This window comes from Erinaceus europaeus, chromosome 11 (genome assembly GCF_950295315.1).
Source record: "Erinaceus europaeus chromosome 11, mEriEur2.1, whole genome shotgun sequence".
NCBI lineage: Eukaryota > Metazoa > Chordata > Mammalia > Eulipotyphla > Erinaceidae > Erinaceus > Erinaceus europaeus.
The window spans coordinates 106,980,238-107,000,208 of record NC_080172.1 but is presented as its reverse complement, the minus strand read 5'-3'; the positions used below and the strand labels follow the sequence as shown (position 1 = coordinate 107,000,208).

Here is a 19,971-nt window from a genome sequence, read left to right as displayed (position 1 = left end):
TTTTTTTTTTCCTTTAAATCTTTAAAGAGACAAAGGACTGGGGTACAGCATCGCTTTAGCGTGTTGGTGCTACGTTTGGAACTCAGGACCTCATGCTTGTGAGTCCAGCACTCTCCACTGCTCCACCTCCCAAGCTACTCCTAGAAATTTTGCCAATGTTGTCTGACTGCTACCGAGCATTTTATTAGAATCACTTCAGTATACTTTTCTCACTATGGGTGTATGCCTATAAGTGGATGGTGACAATTCAGCTTTTCACAACTTACACATAGCTAAGTACAATCAGTATTTGATCATTTATTAAGTTGCATGTGACTTTTGTAGGTGTGAAACGTGTGGCACAGAAGAAGCAAAATACAGATGTCCACGTTGTATGCGGTATTCTTGCAGGTATATATAAATGTAGTTTCCTACTTTGTTAACCCTGTACCTTTCATGCTTCACAATATGACAGTGTCTTCTCTCTGTCTCTTTAGTTTGCCCTGTGTGAAAAGGCACAAAACAGAACTGACCTGTAGTGGAGTTCGAGATAAAACTGCCTTTGTTTCAATCCAACAGTTTACTGAAATGAATCTCCTAAGTGGTAAGCGTCTTACACGTAGCATGTTGCTGCTTCCTGGAAGTTGACATGTGTCATTTGTTTATTTATTTATGTCATTTTGAAATGTTTAGATTATAGATTTTTGGAAGATGTGGCAAGAACAGCTGATCATATTTCTAGAGATGTTGTACTGAAAAGACCAGTAAGCAATAAGCATGTAAGTATTTCTTCTAGTCCTTTCCAATTAGAATTTTTTTTATCACTTAGATTCATTTTCGTTTATTTTATTTATTTGGTAGGATCAGAAATTGAGAAGGGGTTGGGGGTGGGGGGAGACAGTGATGCACCCAGTTAAGTGCACACATTACAGTGCGCAACGATCCAGGTTCAAGTCCCTAGTCCCACACCTGCAGGGCAAAGCTTCAGAAGTGGTGAAATTGAGCTTCAGGTGTCTCTCTGTCTTTTCCTTTCACTCTCTCCCCCTCCTTTCTCAATTTCTCTCTGTTTCTATCCAATAATAAATTTTAAAAAATTAAGATTAAAAAAAGGAGAAGAGGAAGGGGGAGATAGAGAGGGGGAAGGACAGAAGACACCTGCAGCACTGCTTCACCACTTGAGAAGCTTCCATTTGCAGGTGGAAACTAGGGGCTTAGACCTGGGTCACTGTGCATGGTAATGTGTACGCTTCATCGGGTGCACCATCACCCAGCCCCTAGATTCATTTAAGTGACCACCATGCAGCATGATACACAGTTACTCTGGTTACAAAAGATACAGCAGTAACCAAAATGAAATCCCCTTGTGGGACTTGTAGTGTAGTAGGAGAGACAAAAGATGAGTAAATAAATGTAACTTCAGTTGAAATTGAGCCCATGAAGCCTCCCTAAAGGAAAAAAAAAGAAGGAAGGAAAGAAAGAGCCCTGTCACTCCCTTGTCCACTTCCTTGATTCAGTCCTATATCTTCCTTATCATTTTTACCAGAGCACTGCTCCACTCTTAACTTACAGTAGTGCTGGGAATTAAACCTACGACCTTGGAGCCTCAGGCACTAAAATCTTTTCCATAACCACTAAGCCATCGCCCCAGTCAGTTCTCACTTATACTATTTGTTAATGTCGTATGTTCATGTTCATGTTCATGTTCATGAGTGAGCTTTCCCTTTTGGTATTCTGTTTCCTTTATGAATGTGATTTTAGATTCATAAATTTAGCTTCATAAAATTATCTGGGTTTGTTTCTATTTCCTTATTGGATGAATTGACTAACACACTGCCGTCATCCATGTTGCTTCCATGTCACGCTGGGATTTGAACTCAGTGCCTCACGCAGCAAAGTGTGTGCTGCCTTAAGTAATCTACATGCCACTCCCTCATCCTCACTCCTAAATTATTTTTCTGTGAAGGACTTTATTCAAAGTAGGGGTAGATAGCATCATGGTTATGTAAACAGACTGTCCTGCCTGAGGCTCTGAAGTTCCAGGTTCAGTCCCCTGCACCACCATATGCCAGAGCTGAACAGTGCTCTGGGCGGTTCCCTTGTCTCCTGGTTTTCATTGTCACTGTGTAAATCATCTGCCACTCACAGGACTTGGCATAGATCTCTGTTCATTTTACTAGAAACCTTTGTTTGTGGACAGGTTTTTACTCAGTATTGGCAGGCGGCACTACATATTGTGTCTGCTTTTCATCAGAGCACTTTTCAGCTCAGCCTATTGGCAGTGTCAGGGATCAAACTTAGGACCTCTTAATACAAGTCCTGTGAGCTACTACTATTATCTCTCCAGCTCCAAAAATACCTTTTGGGGAGTGCCTTTTCACACTTCTTCAAAATCTGGGACCGTACCACGCTCACCACAGAAGTACTAAAGCCCTGTCCCCACGGGCCAGTGAGGCCAGTGAGCACGTTTTGTTCCTGTTCTCCCTTCAGTCCGCAGTTCTGTCGTCACAATCCAAAAGTGTATTCCCAAAATTTGCGTTATACTTTGCCACTTCTCTCAATGATCTTTCTTCTTGTCGTTGTTTTTGATGATATTACTTCCTTTATTGCTTTCTGGAGTGAACTACTTCGGCTTAACTAACCCAAGTGGTCACTGGAAAAACATGTCAGAGCCAGAATATTCTTGTATCCTATTCTGTCTAGTCCACAGTAGTGGTTATCTGAAGTTAGACCTTATAAGAGACAGTGCCACGATTTTTTTTTTTTTTAGGTAAGCTTCTTATCTAGAAATAAAGTCGTGGGGGTTTGGGGGGGGGGTGGAATACGCTGTTAAGTGCACATGTCACCACGTGCAGGGCTCTGTGATTAAGCCCTCACTCCCCGCCTGCAGGGAGGATGCTTCATGAGCAGTAAGACAGGTCTGCAGATGTCTATCTTTCATCTTTCTCCTTCTCTATATCCCCTTCTCTCTCGATTTCACTCTGGCCTGTCAAAGAAAAATAAAGTAGAAAGAAGGGGAAAAAAACAAGAATTGGCTGCTAGGAGCCATGGATTTGTAGTGCCAGCATAGAGCCCCAGCAATAACCCTGCTGGTAACTTAAAAAATAACATAAAATAAAATCAGACATGTTAGAGCCATAGCTTAACATATCAATAAAAAAATAATAATAACCATATAGGTAGCCCCTATGATTGCCAAATGGCTAGAATTTAAAATCCCTATTTGCATATGGAATATATGGTTCAAAGCACAGGCTACAAAGTGAGTATTGACATGTCAGCCTTTATGGATAATGATAGTGCTACATGTCTTGTATTCTGGGGGTTCAGTGGAATACTCTGGCTTAGCACAGTTTGTAAAACATGAATTCTCAAGCAATCGGAACTGTTATGTTACCGTGCATTTTCATTCACTTTTAAAAAATCAGTGCATTTAGAATTCTCTTGGCTTTGTTGTTGTTAGATGTGCTTTTTGAAAAACCGTGCGCGACGGCAAGGTATAAACTTAAAACTTCTCCCCAGCGGATTCACAAAAAGGAAAGAGAATTCAACATGCTTCAATAAAAAGTAAGTTTCTAATTTCTTGATGCTATACCACATGTTTTGATTTGATCGAGAGTCATCCTATAATGCTGGGTTTGCGATAAGGCCTAGTTGCTTAAATGGTACTTTGGAATAATGCCTCTGATTTCCAAAATGACCTGTCACTTTCATTTCATCCTCTTCAGGTTTGGCTTTCTTGAATATGTATCGTTTCTTGTGAGGAGATTGCTAATTCTACAATACACTTGAATTTCATGACTTCTTTCACATCTGTAAAATGGAACTTGTAGAATCATCTTTGATTATGTAACTGTCAATTAGTTTTACTAGAACAAATCAGTCCAGTGGGATAATTTACCTAAATAGTAACTGCCTTATAGTAGGAGGAAATCAATATGACAGAATCAATTCTGAAAATAATACATTCCCATCATAAAACGTTGGGGGGGACAGCAAGTGGTGGTGCAACTGGTTGTATGTTACATGTCAGAATGTGAAAGGACCCAAGTTCAAGTCCCCTTTCCCACCTGCAGGCAGAAAGCTTTCGCAAGGGGTGAAGCAGTGTTGCAGGTGTCTCTCTATTTCTTTCCTTCTCTATCACCCTCTTCCCTCTCAATTTCTGACTGTCTTTATCTAATAAATAAAGATGATACAAAAAAAATTTTTTTAAGTTTAAAGGGAAAATAACACCTTTAATTCTACTTAGACACGACTACAAATATGTCATGATGTTTCTTCTAATAATGTTTCCACTTTTATTTATATTTTTTATATATTTTTTATTATCTTTATTACTTAGATATATTACTTGTGAAACTTTCTCCCTGCAGGTGAGGACCAGGGAATTAAACCTGGGTCCTTGCACATTGTCATGTGTGTGTGCTTAGCTAAGTGTGCCACACAGCCTGGCCCCATGAACATAATATGTTCAACATAAAAATATAACAGATTGCTTGACTTTCTCAAGTTAAACATTCTTTTCCCCCCCATATAACAATATATTACAGACTTTTCCATTATTAAAACAATCTGCTCATTATTTTTAAGCTGTACACTCCAAGTATGGCTCTTTAATTTAATGGTTGTCATATTCAAGAACGTTTAGCTTATTTCTAGAGGTTTGTTTTGTTTGTAATTTTTTTTAATATTTATTTATTTATTTATTCCTTTTTGTTGCCCATGTCGTCATTGTTGGATAGGACAGAGAGAAATAGAGAGAGGAGGGGAAGACAGAGTGGGGGAGAGAAAGATAGACACCTGTAGACCTGCTTCACCACCTGTGAAGTGACTCCCTTACAGATGGGGAGCCAGGGGCTCGAATTGGGAGCCTTTCACCGGTCCTTGCACTTTGCGCCACCTGCTTAACCTGCTGTGTGCCTGACTCCTGAGGTGTTTTTTTTTTTAAATATGTACTTTTTAAAATTTTTTCAACTTTATTTTATTTGATAGGACAGAGAGAAATTGAGAGGCAGGAGGAGCATAAAGAGGGAGAAAGAGACTGATTGTAAAGCTTTCGGCCCTGCAGGGTTAGACTGGAGGCTTGAACTTGCATTCTTATGCATGGTAATGTTCGCACTTAAACAGGTGCACCACCACCCGGCCCCCTTCTAGTTAGTGTTCTTTACATTGTTGTTTATAATAAAACTAAGAGTGGGAGAAGAAAGGAAAACTGTTCAGCTCTGGCTTGAGACTTTTCTGGGGGTTGAACCTATGGTCTCTGTGGCTTCAGTTCTTCTTCTTCTAGCGTTTGCCCTTCTTCCGTAGCCAGTCAACAGCATCAGGTTGAGCCTGATGTCAAGTTTCGAGACCTCCTTTGAATCTGGAGAGGTGGCAGTCGTTGACTATGTGGGTCATAGTCTGTCTGTAGCCGCAGGGGCAGTTCGGGTCATCTCTGGCTCCCCAGCGATGGAACATAGCGGCGCACCGGCCATGGCCTGTTCGATAGCGATTGAGGAGGGCCCAATCATAACGTGCTAGGTCAGAGCCGGGTTGACGCTCGCAGGGGTCTGTGATGAGGTGCTTGTTCTTTACCTCAGCTGACTGCCAACTCTGTTTCCAAGAGACTGGAACGGAGAACTTCAGTGTAGGCGTAGGGGACCAGATTGGGTGACGAGACGTCAAGCGTTGGACAGGGTGGGCGAAGATATCCGCGTAGATTGGCAGGTCCGGTCGAGTGTAGACGCGGGAAATGAACTTAGATGATGCCGCATCCCGACGAATATCTGGCGGGGCGATGTTGCTAAGAACTGGCAGCCATGGAACCGGGGTGGAACGGATGGTTCCAGAAATTATCCTCATGGAGGAGTATAATTTGGAATCAACCAAGTGGACATGGGGGCTACGGAACCATACTGGGGCACAGTATTCTGCAGTGGAATAGCATAATGCCAGAGAGGATGATCGCAGTGTGGAAGCGCTCGCGCCCCATGAGGAGCTGGCCAGTCTTGCAATGATAATATATGTGGCTTCAGTAATGCAAAATATTTACTTTAAGAGGCTGAGATATCTATCTCCCCAGCCATCTATTTGTATTTGTGCGTGTATGCACGCATGTGTGTGTGTGTGGGGGAGTTATTTATTTATTTGTGATTATGGGTTACAAGATTACAGGGTATAGTTCTACACCACACCTACCACCAAGATTCTATGTCCTACCTCCCAGAGATAACAAATACCATAGTTCTCACAAAGTCTTAAAAAAGTCCTTTTTTTTTTTCCTTATTATTAGTTCTCTAGATGCCCCACATAAGCACATAAGTGAAACCATCTGGTAATTGTCTTTCATCTCGTATTTCGCCAAGCATTATTACCTCTAGTTCCATCCATGCGGTCCAAAGGACAAATGATTGTCTTTTTTGATTGCAGAGTAATATTTCATGGAGTATATATCCTATAAGTTCTTTTTTTTTTTTTTAATTTGTGTATATCCATTTATTAGATAGAGACAGAGAAATGGAGAAAGGAGGGGGAAATAGAGAGGGGAAGTGACAGAGACACCTGTAGCCCTACTTCCCCACCACTCATGAAGCTTTCCCCCTGCAGGTGGGGACCAGGGGCCTACGTCCAGGTCCTCGAGCCCTGGAATGTGTGTACCTTAACCAGGTGCGCCACAGCCGGGCCCAGTGCCATCACTTCTTTAGCCAGTCATCTGTCAGTAGGCACCAGTCCTCTGTTGTTTAATTATTATAAATAATCTGTAGTAAACAGTTCCCCCAAAATGATCTTTTGTACTTTTTATGCAGGGTTCTTAATTCCCCCAAATCTGAATGACTAGGTCAGAGAAGACCACTTTTTAAAAAATTTATTTTATTTATTTATTTATTTATTTATTTATTTTTATCAGAGCTCTGCTCAGCTCTGGCTTAATGGTGGTTCAGGGGATTGAACCTGGGACTTTGTGGCCTCAGGCATGAGAGTCTATTTGCATAACCATACCATTATGCTATCTCCCCCTGTCCAAGTGTTTACATTTCTGAGAAAAACTCCATCTTGCCTCCCCTCCACCACCCAAGATGGATGATTTTGTACCTTTGTTGGAACTATTAGTGGTGGCTTGGAAAAAAACATATACTTCCTGTGCTTGAGGCCTTGGGTTTAAGCTTAAGTCCTGACACCATATGGGCATTGAATTTGGGACCTCATGTTTGATAGTGCAACACTTTGTCTACTGTGCTATATCCATGGTCACAAAATGTAGTGTTTCAAGAGTTCTAGGTTTATTTTTTTATTTTTTTTAAGAGTTCTAGGTTTAAACAGACATCTTAAAGTGTAAGCTTTGACTTAATGCCCTTCGCTGTGTAAAAGTAATTTTTTTTTAATTTTTAAAGTTTTTTTTTTTAATTTTATTAGTGATTATAAGATACTGGTGTCTAGTTCAACACCACACTCACCACAAAGTCTTCCTCTATTCCACTCCTCCTCAAGAATAGTTACCCTGGTTTCCTTAGTCTTAGAAGCAAGTTGACTTCTATTTATTTATTTATTTATTTTATTTATTCCCTTTTTGTTGCCATTGTTTTTTTATCGTAGTTATTATTGTTGTAGTTATTGATGTCTTCGTTGTTGGATAGGATAGAGAGAAATGGAGAGAGGAGGGGAAGACAGAGAGGGAGGAGACAGGAAGATAGACACCTGCAGACCTGCTTCACCGCCTGTGAAGTGACTCTCACTGCCTGTGAAGTGACTCCCCTGCAAGTGGGGAGTCAGGGGCTCAGACCGGCATCTTTACGCTGGTCCTTGCACTTTGCACCACGTGCACTTAACTCACTGCGCTACCGCCTGACTCCCACAAGTTGACTTTTAATATTGCAAGTTCATGTGTGTCCATTCTCTATATTCCACATAGAAGTGAGTCTGTCTAGTAGTTTTCTTTCACTTCCTCACTCACTTCACTAAGCGTAATCAATCCCAGTTCCATCTGTTTTGCCCCCAAAGGACACAATACCATGTTTTTGAGTTGCTGAGTGTCCATAACTTTGGTTCAGTTATCTGTCGATTAGCATTTAGGTTGCTTCCATATTGGGGCTTTTGTGATTAATGTAACTGTGAACATGAAGTGCTTATGTCCCTTCAAATGAGTGTTATTTTCTGTCTCTGCCAACAAGTAGGCAGGACTTTTCTGGTTCACCCCTTCCCTGGTTTCATGCAGTAATCTCAGATTGAGGTTTCTAGTGCAAGTGCAGCTTGTCTCATGTCACCCGTGACTGTTAAAACCTCAGCCTTCTGGCAGCCAAGACTGGCAAAGGCCTCCAGAGCAGAACTCACTTCAGCTTTTCGCGATGATTTTTTTGGTTCCTTCTTCCGTTGGGGCCCAGATTTTTATTTTTCCCTACTTGCTAATAAACTGAGTGAATTTGTTTTACTTCTCTAGAATTTCTTAATAAATGCTATTAATAAAGTTTCTGTATTGTTTTCTCTACCTTGTTGTCCTAACTGTTTAAAATAAACATTGATCCAGTACAAAGGTCAGTAGTGCAAAAGAGGTGAATCAGAAAAACATACTTACCAAGTTCTGCTTCTAGGGGTTTCTCAAATTTATTATCTATATCCAAGAGAAATGGACACAGCTATCCAGTCTGACAATGTAAAAGCAAAAAAAAATAGTAAAAATCAAGAGATTTTATCATAATGTACTGCTTTAAATTATGATAAAGCTTTACAAAGGAAAAATAATGAAATAGTTCTAAATGTACTAATGGAAGCCAGAAATAATGTCAATCAAGATAGATGTGAACCACATTTATTAGGTGCTACTGTGTGTGCATAGGCCTATGCCTTTATTGTTGTTGTTTTTTTAACTTTATTGGTGATTTAATAGATATACAACATTATTAGATATAGGGGTATAATTTCATACCACTCCCAGTACAGAAGTTCTGTGTCCCCAATCCCTCCAGCGGGAGTCACCATAGTGTTCCCAAGGTTATATATATATATATATCCCCTATTTTTATTCACTTCTAATGCCTTGCCTTCACTTCCTAAGCCACAGCTATGCCTATTGTCATTTCCACGTGTCTTTCCTTTTTATTCTTCCCTCTCAGTGATGGAATAAAAACAAAGGTTCCTGGTCATAAATGTCCTGTGTCCCAATGGAATTGGAGTCCAGAGCTCTCTGGTCGTCTTCTCCTGTCATTTCTATCTCTGAAAATATGAACCAAAATGCTTGTTGGAGTGCAGAAGGAAGGAGTTCTGGCTTCTGTATTTCCTTCTTCACTGGACATGGATGTTGGCCAGTCGATGCAGACCCTCAGCCTATTTGCTGTCTTTCCCTAGTTGGGTAGGGCTCTGGAGAGATGAGGTCCTGTGCCTATATTCTAAGTGGGTTACCTTAAGGGTAGATAAATTGGGTAGAGGGAGGCAGGGATGATATTTATTTGCCAATCTGTGCTTTTTTTAAAATTAGATTTTATTTATTTATTAATGAGAGACATGGGGGAGAGAGAAAGAGCCAGACATCACTCTGGTGGATGTGCTGCCGGGGATTGAACTCAGGACCTCATGCTTGAGAGTCCGATGCTGTATCTGTTGCGCCACCTCCCAGACCACTCAATTTGTGTTTTTTTTTATTTTAGATTACTTGCATATATTCCTTAAGAATATACATTTTAGGTAGTTGGGGGGGTAGCGCAGCGGATTAAGCACACTTGGCGAGAAGCGCAGTTCGAGGCCCCGGCTCCCCAGGTCACTTCACAAGCGGTGAAGCAGGTCTGCAGGTGTCTGTCTTTCTCTCCCCCTCTCTGTCTTCCCCTCCTCTCTCCATTTCTCTCTGTCCTATCGAACAATGACGACATCCACAACAACAATAATAACTACAACAGCGACAAAACAACAAGGGCGACAAAAGGGAAAATAAATTTTAAAAAAATCTTTTAAAAGAATATACATTTTTAAATAATTCAAAAAAGACATTAATAAAAGTACAGCTATTAAACACTTTGGGTTGAATTTATGATTTTTGAAAAACATTCTGACACTGTCGTATAACATTCATGTTGTTATCCGTGGCTGCCGCTATTTTTCAGTTGTGTTTTAGTGTTTAAGAAGCCATGACTATCAGAGCTGGAAACTGTGTTGACTCTGCTGAGGTAGCCTGTCTTTCTTTGTCTCTTCAGCCCTCCCTCCCTCCCTCCTACCCTCTCCACCCCACAACAATTTGGGATCTGAGGGTTTGGCAGTAAGGTACAGTAAGTACTTTTACTTGTCATTTGGGGGGAAAAGTTAACTCAGGAGAGCCATTCTTAATAATAGCTTTTGCTTAACTCCAGGCTTGAACTCTTTTTTTTTTTTTTTCTTAATTGGCCACCCACTCCCCAGAAAGGGACCCAATTTTTGATGTTCCTTTCATCCAATTTTTCTCCGCATTACCCCACCCTCAGTGCTGAATAGTCCAGTCTATCACTGTTAGCTTCCAATAGCGTAATTAACTTTCTTTTGGCTGAGGAGTCTTTAGCTCTGTGTGTATGGGTCTTTATCAGATCCGTAGTTTTAAAAAGATAGTAGAAGTATGTGAATAAGATTTTAAGGAATTCTAGCACTGTTTTAGAAGTTAGCCACTAGATGTCCCTCTTGTAAAGAAAGAGCAAAAGTTTTAGAGCTTCAAAAATTACTGTCTGTTCTTTGCATAAAATCAGTGCATTACAGTTATATATTCCCTAAACAATTCGGTGGAGATATACTCTATAAGTATCATGTGTGCGTGGATGTGTATTAATGGTATCTTATAAACAATTGTATTGGATCGACCTTCTCGTGGTGCATCCCGTGAGTACCCATTTATTGGGGAAACTGACGATCCTTCCTAGCTGACTGAATCCACATGGATCCCAGTCACTTTCAAAGCCAGCAACAAGCAGACATCAGGCTCAACCTGACGCTGTTGACTGGCTACGGAAGAAGGGCAAACGCTAGAAGAAGAAATAAACAATTGCCGCAAGCTGACTTTAGCAAAGGGCAATAATGATCTTAGCAGTTGCAGTCATAAGACAACAAGCAGATGTAAGTAGATTTTTTTTTATCTCTGCTATTACAGCTTTAATATAAATTAAATAAATTTAATATGAACTGAAATTCCTGTGGAAGAATTTCAGAGCCGCCATGTGGGCTCAGAATAGCCCTGAAAGGATGGAAACCTAGTGAATACTCATTTCAGTACTGCAGCCAGGTACACGGAGGTCAGGAAGTTCCGGTGGCATTAGCATCCCAGAGCCTATAAACCTTTCCACGTAGCAGCAGTTGGCAAGCAGTTGTGGAAGTGGGACACCAAATACTCGATCATCTTGATCGTCTCCCAACCTGATTGCGTTCAGAAGTCTTTCCCTAGTCATCAAGTCCGAGTTTCGTGCTATAACTGTGGAATGCGTCCCTGTCGATGAACCCAGCACTTAATATCAGCTGCTTTTCCTGTACAAGCCCTTGGGGTTTAACCCTTGACTATGGAGTGAGCGTCTTAAGCATTCTCCTTGCTATTAGTGTTTCTTTCTCCCTTCGGTAGTCAGTTTTTAATTTTTCTTTTTTTTGCGAGAGAGTTCTAAAGCACCACTCCAACATTATTAGTCTTCACGTGTTTTTGTCTGTTCTGTCCATACAGTGTCAGGGAACAGATTCAGGGCTGCACTCATTGTCAAGGCCAAGGGTCGGGACAAATGGCAGGCTGGGATGGCTATGGGGGAATGGTTCAAGAGGGGTGAGGTCCCCAGCATGCCAAACCAGCAGTGGAGCAGACAAGGGCAGTAGAGTCTGCTACAGGAATGCCAGCTCTGTTTCTGCTTGCTAGCTTCGCCCTTTTATTGCTTTTTAAATATTTATTTATTCCCTTTTGTTTCCCTTGTTGTTATTGTTGGGTAGAACAGAGAGAAATGGAGAGAGGCAGGGAAGATAGCGGGAGAGAAAGACAGACACCTTCAGACCTGTTTCACCGCCTGTGAAGCAACTCCCCTGCAGGTGGGGAGCCGGGGGCTTGAACCGGGATCCTTATGCTGGTCCTTGCACTTTGCTCCACATGCGCTCAAACCACTGCACTACCGTCCGACTCCCCCTTTTATTGCTTTTTAAAACAACCTTTATATATTACATCAATCAGCATCAGATGCAAAGGGTCAACATTCCATCAGTCAGCATCAGGTGCAAAGGTGCCAGGTACCTAGTAACCTAAACATAAGCCTTTAGCTACCAAAACTCAAGTTTTGAACAGAAGCTGTCACGGGCTTGGAGTTAGGGCGAAGTCCCATCCTGACGCTCAGACACAGTGTTCAGTCACTGAACCACTTCTCTGGCCCTGCAGTCACTCTTATGCACTGCTGTCAGATACATACTTCTGAAACATGTTTTAACCATGATAGAAACTTTGTTAGGGAGCTGGGAAGATAGCAACAGTCATGCAAAAAGACCTTTAGACCTGAGGCTCCAAAGGTCCCAGGTTCAATCTCTAGCACCCTAGTCAATAAATTTGGGTATCTTTGTTTTTTTTGTGTTTTTTTTTTTTTTAATGTCAGATACATATGTGGTGCCAGAGTGTATATTGGAAGTGCCTATAGGTTCTTGATTTTGCTGTAAGCCTAAAACTGCTATAAAATAGTTAAAAGTCCTTAAGTTTTTTTTTTGTTTGTTTTGTTTTTAACAGTTGATTCTGACGTTTACCTCTGCCAAAGACTGCCGAGAAAGTCATTGTTCTTGCTCTCAAATTGTTCGGTCAGTGGGAAGACAAGTCAGCAGACTTAGAACATAGTGCAGCTTGTGCCTGACTGGAGTGCGGAGAGAATAGAGGCCTCACTGCCACAGTCTTGGAGGACTGACTGTTAGTCATAGGGAGAGAAAGAAAGGAAGATCTCCCCATCCGCCCACCCAGAGTCCAGAGAACATAGCATTTGAGCACATTTAAAGAACAAAGAGAAGCTTTTGAGTCTGGAAGGTTGTGTTTAGTCAGATAAAGGGAAGAAATAGTCCAGTGGTGAGAATATCAAAGGCAAAAGGACAAAAATCGTAGCTATGAGCCCATATAAGCAGTATGGTGTGTCTAACAACTGCCGTAGTAGCTGGTGAGTGATAGTCATAAAACTGAAGAGGGCTCCACTGAAAATGAGTCCTTGCAAGGACATTTATCTGGATATTGCCACAGGTGATCCTATTTTGAACAGAAAAATTTCCTGTTTCTCAGAGGGATCCCTACTAAATAAGGATTTTTTATTTTATTTTATTTATTTATTTTTGCCTCCTGGGTTATTGCTGGGGGTCGGTGCCTGCATCACAAATCCACTGCTCCTGGAGGCTATTTTTCCCCCTTTTGTTACCCTTGTTTTATCGTTGTTGTGGTTATTATTATTGTTATTGATGTCATTGTTGTTGGGTAGGGCAGAGAGAAATGGAGAGAGGAGGGGAAGACGGGGAGAGAAGATAGACACTTGCCGGCTCAAACCGAGACCTTGTGCTTCGCGCCATGTGCACTTAACCCGCTGCGCTACCACCCGACCCCATAAATAAGGATTTTCATAGCCTGTCCTGCCAGATTGCCTCATATATTCAACTAAGTCTACCACCCAGACTCATTACCATTTTTAATCGTAGAATGTCTTCTTCCTGTCAGATCTCCTAGTCAGTTTGTGAACACATAATTGTTGAACCTCTGTTTCTCTTTTTGCTTTCGTGTTCCTATAGCACATATTTTCTCCACAGTTAATAGGAAACAGACACCAGCATTTGGTGCTGGTATTCATCTTTTGGTATGCAGATATCTGTTGTCCCTTTCTGCATTCTGTTGTTCCATAGTAGGACTCTTTTGGAATTTTTGAAGAGGACAATTTCTTGTTGTGTAAGGCTTTTCCACACATGACAAGGAGGTTAACATTTCTAAGTACTCTCAGTACAATACAAAGTCTCTCATTCTTGGAATTGTCAAATCTACCTAGCCATTTCATGTTTGTTTGTTTTTGAGGCGCTGAGCCTCTCCTGCAAATCATTTCAACACTCTCACATCCATTGTTTTCATTCATCTCGTTCCATGGGGAGGGTGGGCAGAGATGGGGGCAGAGCCATGGGGAGACTAAACTTTAGCTTCACTGTGTGCTGTGATCATCCCCCAGGATGCCAGGGCTAGAATCCAGGCTTGCGTATATAATGACTCGTACCCTATTGTATGAGCTAGCTTCTAGTCCCTGACTAGAAGAGGTACCTGTATTTAAAATCAGAAGTAAAAAAATTTTAACACATATGGACTGATGTATCAATATGCTTCTCCGAAGTAGTAGAAAATACTTCCCTTAGTGGGGCCGGGTGGTGGTGCACCTGGTGAAGTGCCTGTATTACAATGCACAAGGACCCAGGTTCAAGCCCCTGGTCCCCACCTGCAGCGTGTCTCTCTCCCTCTCTGTCACCCCCTTCCCTCTTGATTTCTGGCTGTCTCTATCTAATAAATAAAGATAGTAAAAAAAAATTTTTTTAAATAATATTTTTCTTAGCACCATGAACAAGGGCTGAAACATGAATATTCTGAATATACTATAGGAACTCAAGGAGAGGTAAGTTGTAGCATGATGTCTATTCCTCTGAGTTACATCAGCCACAGAATAAAATCCATACAGTTTAGTAGAACATTCAGGGATCTTAAAATCTAGTATTATTTCATCCCTAACCACACTAGAGACTAAATTCAGCATCAGCAAAATCTGATTATTAACTCATGGCATTATTTTCCGTTAAAGACCCTGTTGGGGCCGGGTGATGGCACACCTGGTTAAGTGTACATGTTACCATGCACAAAGACCCAGGTTCAAGCCCCTGGTCCCCACCTACAGGAGGGGGGAAGCTTCATGAGTGGTGAAGCAGTGCTGCAGGTGTCTCTTTTTCTCTCTGTCTCTCTCCCCCTCTCCCTCCTCTCAATTTCTCTCTATCCCCATTTCCTCCCTCTAGGCATTATAGTATAGTGGGTATTGTTGCTGTGCAGAATTTGAAAAGCAGGGCTCTCTCTTGTGAAAGTTCTACATGCCTAGAAGCCAAAGCTTTGGGGGTGGATGGTGTGTGTGTGTGTGTGTGTGTGTGTGTGTGTGTGTGTGTGTGTGTGTGTGTGTGTGTGGCTATCTTCGCCACATTACTACTTTTTTTGAAATTATGGGAAATGGTCCTGAACTACCTCTAGTTAAACAAGAGTTGTAAAAATAAGGGGACCCGTGTAGACTCAATAAAATTACACTCACTGTCTTCACTTAATACACCTAATGTGCCATCTCAGATTTTTTTTCCTTCATTTTTGTCTCTCAAGAAGTTCTTTTAGACATTCCCTCTGATGCTTTGATCTTTCAAATATTAACATTATCATTTCTTGTATAATATGTGGCCCTATCATTGTTAGTAGAATAAAGCATATTTTTTTTTCTTCTTAGTGTAAAATGTTCATGTGCAGATTCGTGATAACCTTCCCCGATAATGGGATTTCTTTTTTTATTTTTACTTGGTTTTATAGTCATTGTCTTCTGGTGAAAATTTCACTAAATCATGTAAATGTTTGGTGTAAGGTACTCTGCTGGGTTTTACTTAAAGTCTTTGGAGTCATAGTGCTAAGGATAAATTAACAGGTGATGCGGTGATGCTGGCCACTACCTTGCCAAAGGGATTATATATATATATATATATATATATATATATATATATATATATATATATGTATGTATATATATAATATATAATATATATAATATATATGTATTATATATATATGTATATGTATGTATGTATATATATATATATATTATTGTATAGAGAGGGAGAGAGGCAGAGAAACACCTGCAGTCCCTGCCTCACTGTTTAAAGCTTCCCTCCTGCAGGTGGGGACCAGTGGCTTGAACCTGCATCCTTGTGCACTGTAATGTGTGTGCTTAACCCAGTGCGCCATCGCCTGGCCCCAGAGTTGTTCTAACTAAAAACTTGTGTAAACCATCACAAATGAAGATATTTAAAATCTTGTAATGAATTCCATATTTTTACTCATTTTTTTATTAGCGATTTAATATTGATTTACACATTTTTAAGATAACGGGTATAATTCCACCCCTTTCCCACCACCAGAGTTCTGTGTCCCCATTCCCTCCACTGGAAACTGTATTCTTCCAAGATCACAGATATGGTTTGACTAATATATATATATATATATATATATATCCATTATTTCTATGATCCTGCCTTCTCTTCCTTTCTAAGTCCCGTCCCTTTATTCCCCCCCCCCCCATGGATGAAATATTTTAAGTATTAGATTTTAAAAGTTTAGATGTGTTAAATGGAGTGTATGGATATATATATATATATATATGTTTGTTTGTTTTTTTTTCTCTAAGATCATACAGTTAGCAGGTTACTACTGTTGAGCCTGTATCAAACCAAAAATTTAAACCTAAAAGCTCAGACTCTGCTCGGAGTGCATTCTGCTTAGCAACCAACTTGTTGTCTACTGTTTTGCTACTGAATGCATGTACTCATGGCTCAGAAGTGTACTTGCAGCCAGCTGGTTTCAGCTGGACAATACTTCATTCACCTAATTTCCAGACTAGTCAGGCAAAGACATCAGCTCATTGTTTTTAGTCATGAGGAAATTTATTTGTAAATTTCAAACAGTAAGTAACACACTGATCTCAAGCCCTTGGACTATGAGAAATTACCTTCTAATTTAGGAATGTGTAATCCTTAGGATTCAGAACTACTTCACTTAAATTTTTTTTCCTCTTAAAAACCCTTCTTTAACAATACTGTTTCAGCAAAAGAGCTTCCAAAATCCTAGGGGGGAAAAAAGGGTAGCTTCTAGTGGGAAAGTTATTTGAACTGTAAATATAATTTTCATTTCAATCATCATAAAATGAAAATTGAGGAAGTTTGATTCGTGTTCCAACATTCCTTTCTCCCTTGATCTTCATGACTGTTTTCTCGTAGAAAGCAACAATTTTGTTGGCATGTCAAGCTTCAGTTTCCTCAGAGTCAAGCTGTGTACGTAGAAAAAAGGTATAGTATCACCACTGAACATTTAGAGCTGCTTTCTTTCTCAGTCTGTATTTGCAAGGAACTGTTAACTTAAATGTGATATTAATGTGTACAGTAGTATAATTAAGAACTTAGTGTGGTGTATTCACATAATAAAGTACTTATTGCCCTGAAAATGTACTAGCTATAACCATAATTGGATAAACCTCAGAAATAATGATAAAATCTTCAAGTTGAGGAACTATCATTCTGTTTGTTTTGTTTATAAAAAGAGCAAACTAAGCATTGTGCTCTTTAGGGATATTTCAAGTATGGCGAAAGTTTAAAGGAAATGATTCGCACAGGCGTCAAGGCAGGGTGGATGTTGAGAATGAGGTATAGACAACCAGGGCGACTGAACACCTTGTTTCTTAAGCTGGGAAGTTGTGTAGGAAATGGAAAAATGACCCAGAATTCAAATATGTAAAGTTGACTGCTACTACCATGTGTGTGGCGGGGGGTGGTGGTGGTGGTAAGGTCTTAATTCAGACATGTATGTGTGTATGGTCCTATTTGAAGGTGATTTGCATGGCTTTTTATCAAACTACTTTATCATTTGTCACGTAAGTTTTAATAGTTGTATGCTATTTGATTACATGGGTTAGGAAAGTTTTAAAGTTGCTTTTAAGGAGTGTACTTGCATTATACATAAATGTCTTCTCTGTTATGGTCATACAAATTTTAATAAATAAAAATTTTTATTTTTTAAATACTTTATTTGGATATATATAGAGAGAGGGAGAGAGAGAAAGAGAGAGACCTGCAACACTGCTTCACTCCTCATGAAGCTTTCCCCCTGCAGGTGGGGTCTGGAGACTTGAACCCAGGTCCTTGTGCATTATAACATGCACACTCTACTAGGTGCACCAACCAACACCTGACCCACAGGAAATTTCTTCCTGGAAATTGTACACCAGACGTATGACAGGGCAAGGATTTAAATTTTATAGATAAGGATACATAGCACAGAGGTACTTGTGAATACGCATGCATATATGATTAAGGAAAATTCAAAACATTATCTTAAAATTTGATACTACGATTTTATAGTTTAAAACGACATGCACATAGACAGGGATGTTGGAAACCCTGGTTTTAAGATTTGGAATGAATAAGCTTGAACATACTCTAGAATCAACATCACGGGGAACTCTTTCAGTTATTTTATTTTTGCGATTTTTCATCCTAACACTTCTATCATTTTTGTACAGGTGTGTGTTAAAAGAGACTTCATATTTTTATAATTGATGTATAGGAAAGTTCTCAAAATACTTTGTCAGTACTTTAAATATGTACAAGATTTTTTTTTTTTTTACATAAGAAGCCTGTATTGAGTGATTTAAGCAAAAAAAAAAAAAAAAGATTTAGCAATTCAGTCAATATCCTTAGTAGAAATTTATTAGAAATAATAAGTTTAGGGTGTTTTGGTGTTTTTTTTTTAATTTTTTTTTATTTACTTTTGGGGGAAGAGTACCAGAGGACAAAACTATTAATGAAATCCTAAGACCATACATTGATCCTGAAAAATCTGATCCTGTGATTCGTCAAAGGTATATTTCAAAAGTCTTACAACTTTCTGAAATTACTTATTTGTGTTTGCTGTGTTCTGCTGATTAGAATGTCATATATCTGTACACTTTACTTTCCTCCCTGACTCCTTGCTGTTTACCCAGGACTGTTGCAGATAATGTATTAGAAGTTCTGCAGTAACTAGCTAATACTAGTCACTAGGTTCAAGACGCTCGTTAAAGCAGGTAGTAAGGGTGGTAATTAATTTCATCTAAACAATGACTCTCGAAGATAGATTATTGCTGGTATACAGATTTTTAGATGGAGCCTTAAGATGATGAAGGGGGGGAGTCAGGCTGTAGCTCAGTGGGTTAAGCGCAGCTGGCGCAAAGCACAAGGACCAGCATACGGATCCTGGTTTGAGTCCCCGGCTCCCCACCTGCAGGGAAATTGCTTCACAGGCAGTGAAGCAGGTCTGCAGGTGTCTTTCTTTCTCTCTCCCTCTCTGTCTTCCACTCCTCTCTCCATCTCTCTGTCCTATCCAACAACAATGACATCAATAATAATTGCAACAATAAAACAACAAGGGCAACAAAAGGGAATAAATAAATATTTTTTAAAAAATAATGAAGGGACTTCCTGTTTCAATAATCAGGGAAGCTGGGATTCAGGCTCAGGCCGTCTGGAATCCCAAGTCTGCACTCTTAACCTTGAAATGAATTGCCTTTCAAGTGGACCCAAAAAACCTGAACATTAAGAGTTTCCAAGTGACTTTTAAGACAGGAAATTCTGTTTCAGCCAAGCCTTCATAAAATATAGTAAGATACACTGTCTCCTGTCCAGAAATACATAAGCATTGGTTCACATAGCCCAGTGGAAAGATCCAGTCATGGATATCAGAGTTAGAAGAGCTAAACTTTGCCTTGTTAGCCATGTAATTAGCCACATGTTACTTCAGGCGTTAACTTTCGTTATCAGTAAAAACTGGTTGGTAATATCTAGTAGATGTTAAGAAACTGAAAAGAATCGGAATATATAACATTACTAGGGACCGGCAAGATAACTTGTCTGGCTATAATCTGCCTGTTCTGTCATGGATACAGCCCACTGCACTGGAGGAACCTTTAGTTCTTTATTATTATTATTATTAGATTAGTGATTTATAGTCAACAGTAAAATACATAGATTTTGCATGTATAACATGTCTCAGTTTTCCACGTAACCAACTATTCAACCCCTCTAGGTCCTCCTCTGCCATCATGTTCCAGGACCTGAACCCCCTACCCCCACTCCAATTCAAGTTTGGCTTTGTGTTTTCTGATTTTTCAACTTCTTTATTATATGAGTGATTTCATAATGATCAAATGACTGACAAGATTGTGGGATAAAAGGGGGTACAGTTCCCACCACCAGAGTGCCATATCCCATCCCCTCCATTGGAAGCTT

General features: G+C 40.0%; 1 protein-coding gene across 4 annotated transcripts in view; it reads left to right on the top strand.

Moving 5' to 3' along the window:
* The window catches only part of ZNHIT6 (zinc finger HIT-type containing 6), a 66,571-nt gene that overhangs the window by 2,197 nt on the left and 44,403 nt on the right, over window positions 1-19,971 (top strand). For all 4 annotated transcript variants that reach the window (XR_009552646.1, XM_060202275.1, XM_060202276.1 and 1 more), the window contains 6 exons: window positions 325-390; window positions 477-583; window positions 673-758; window positions 3,440-3,543; window positions 16,930-16,998; window positions 18,486-18,566. Coding sequence is in view for 3 of the 4 variants with exons in the window: in XM_060202275.1 (XP_060058258.1) it covers window positions 325-390; window positions 477-583; window positions 673-758; window positions 3,440-3,543; window positions 16,930-16,998; window positions 18,486-18,566 (513 nt within the window). In the remaining variant the exon portion in view is untranslated. The remainder of the gene's footprint in view (window positions 1-324; window positions 391-476; window positions 584-672; window positions 759-3,439; window positions 3,544-16,929; window positions 16,999-18,485; window positions 18,567-19,971) is intronic.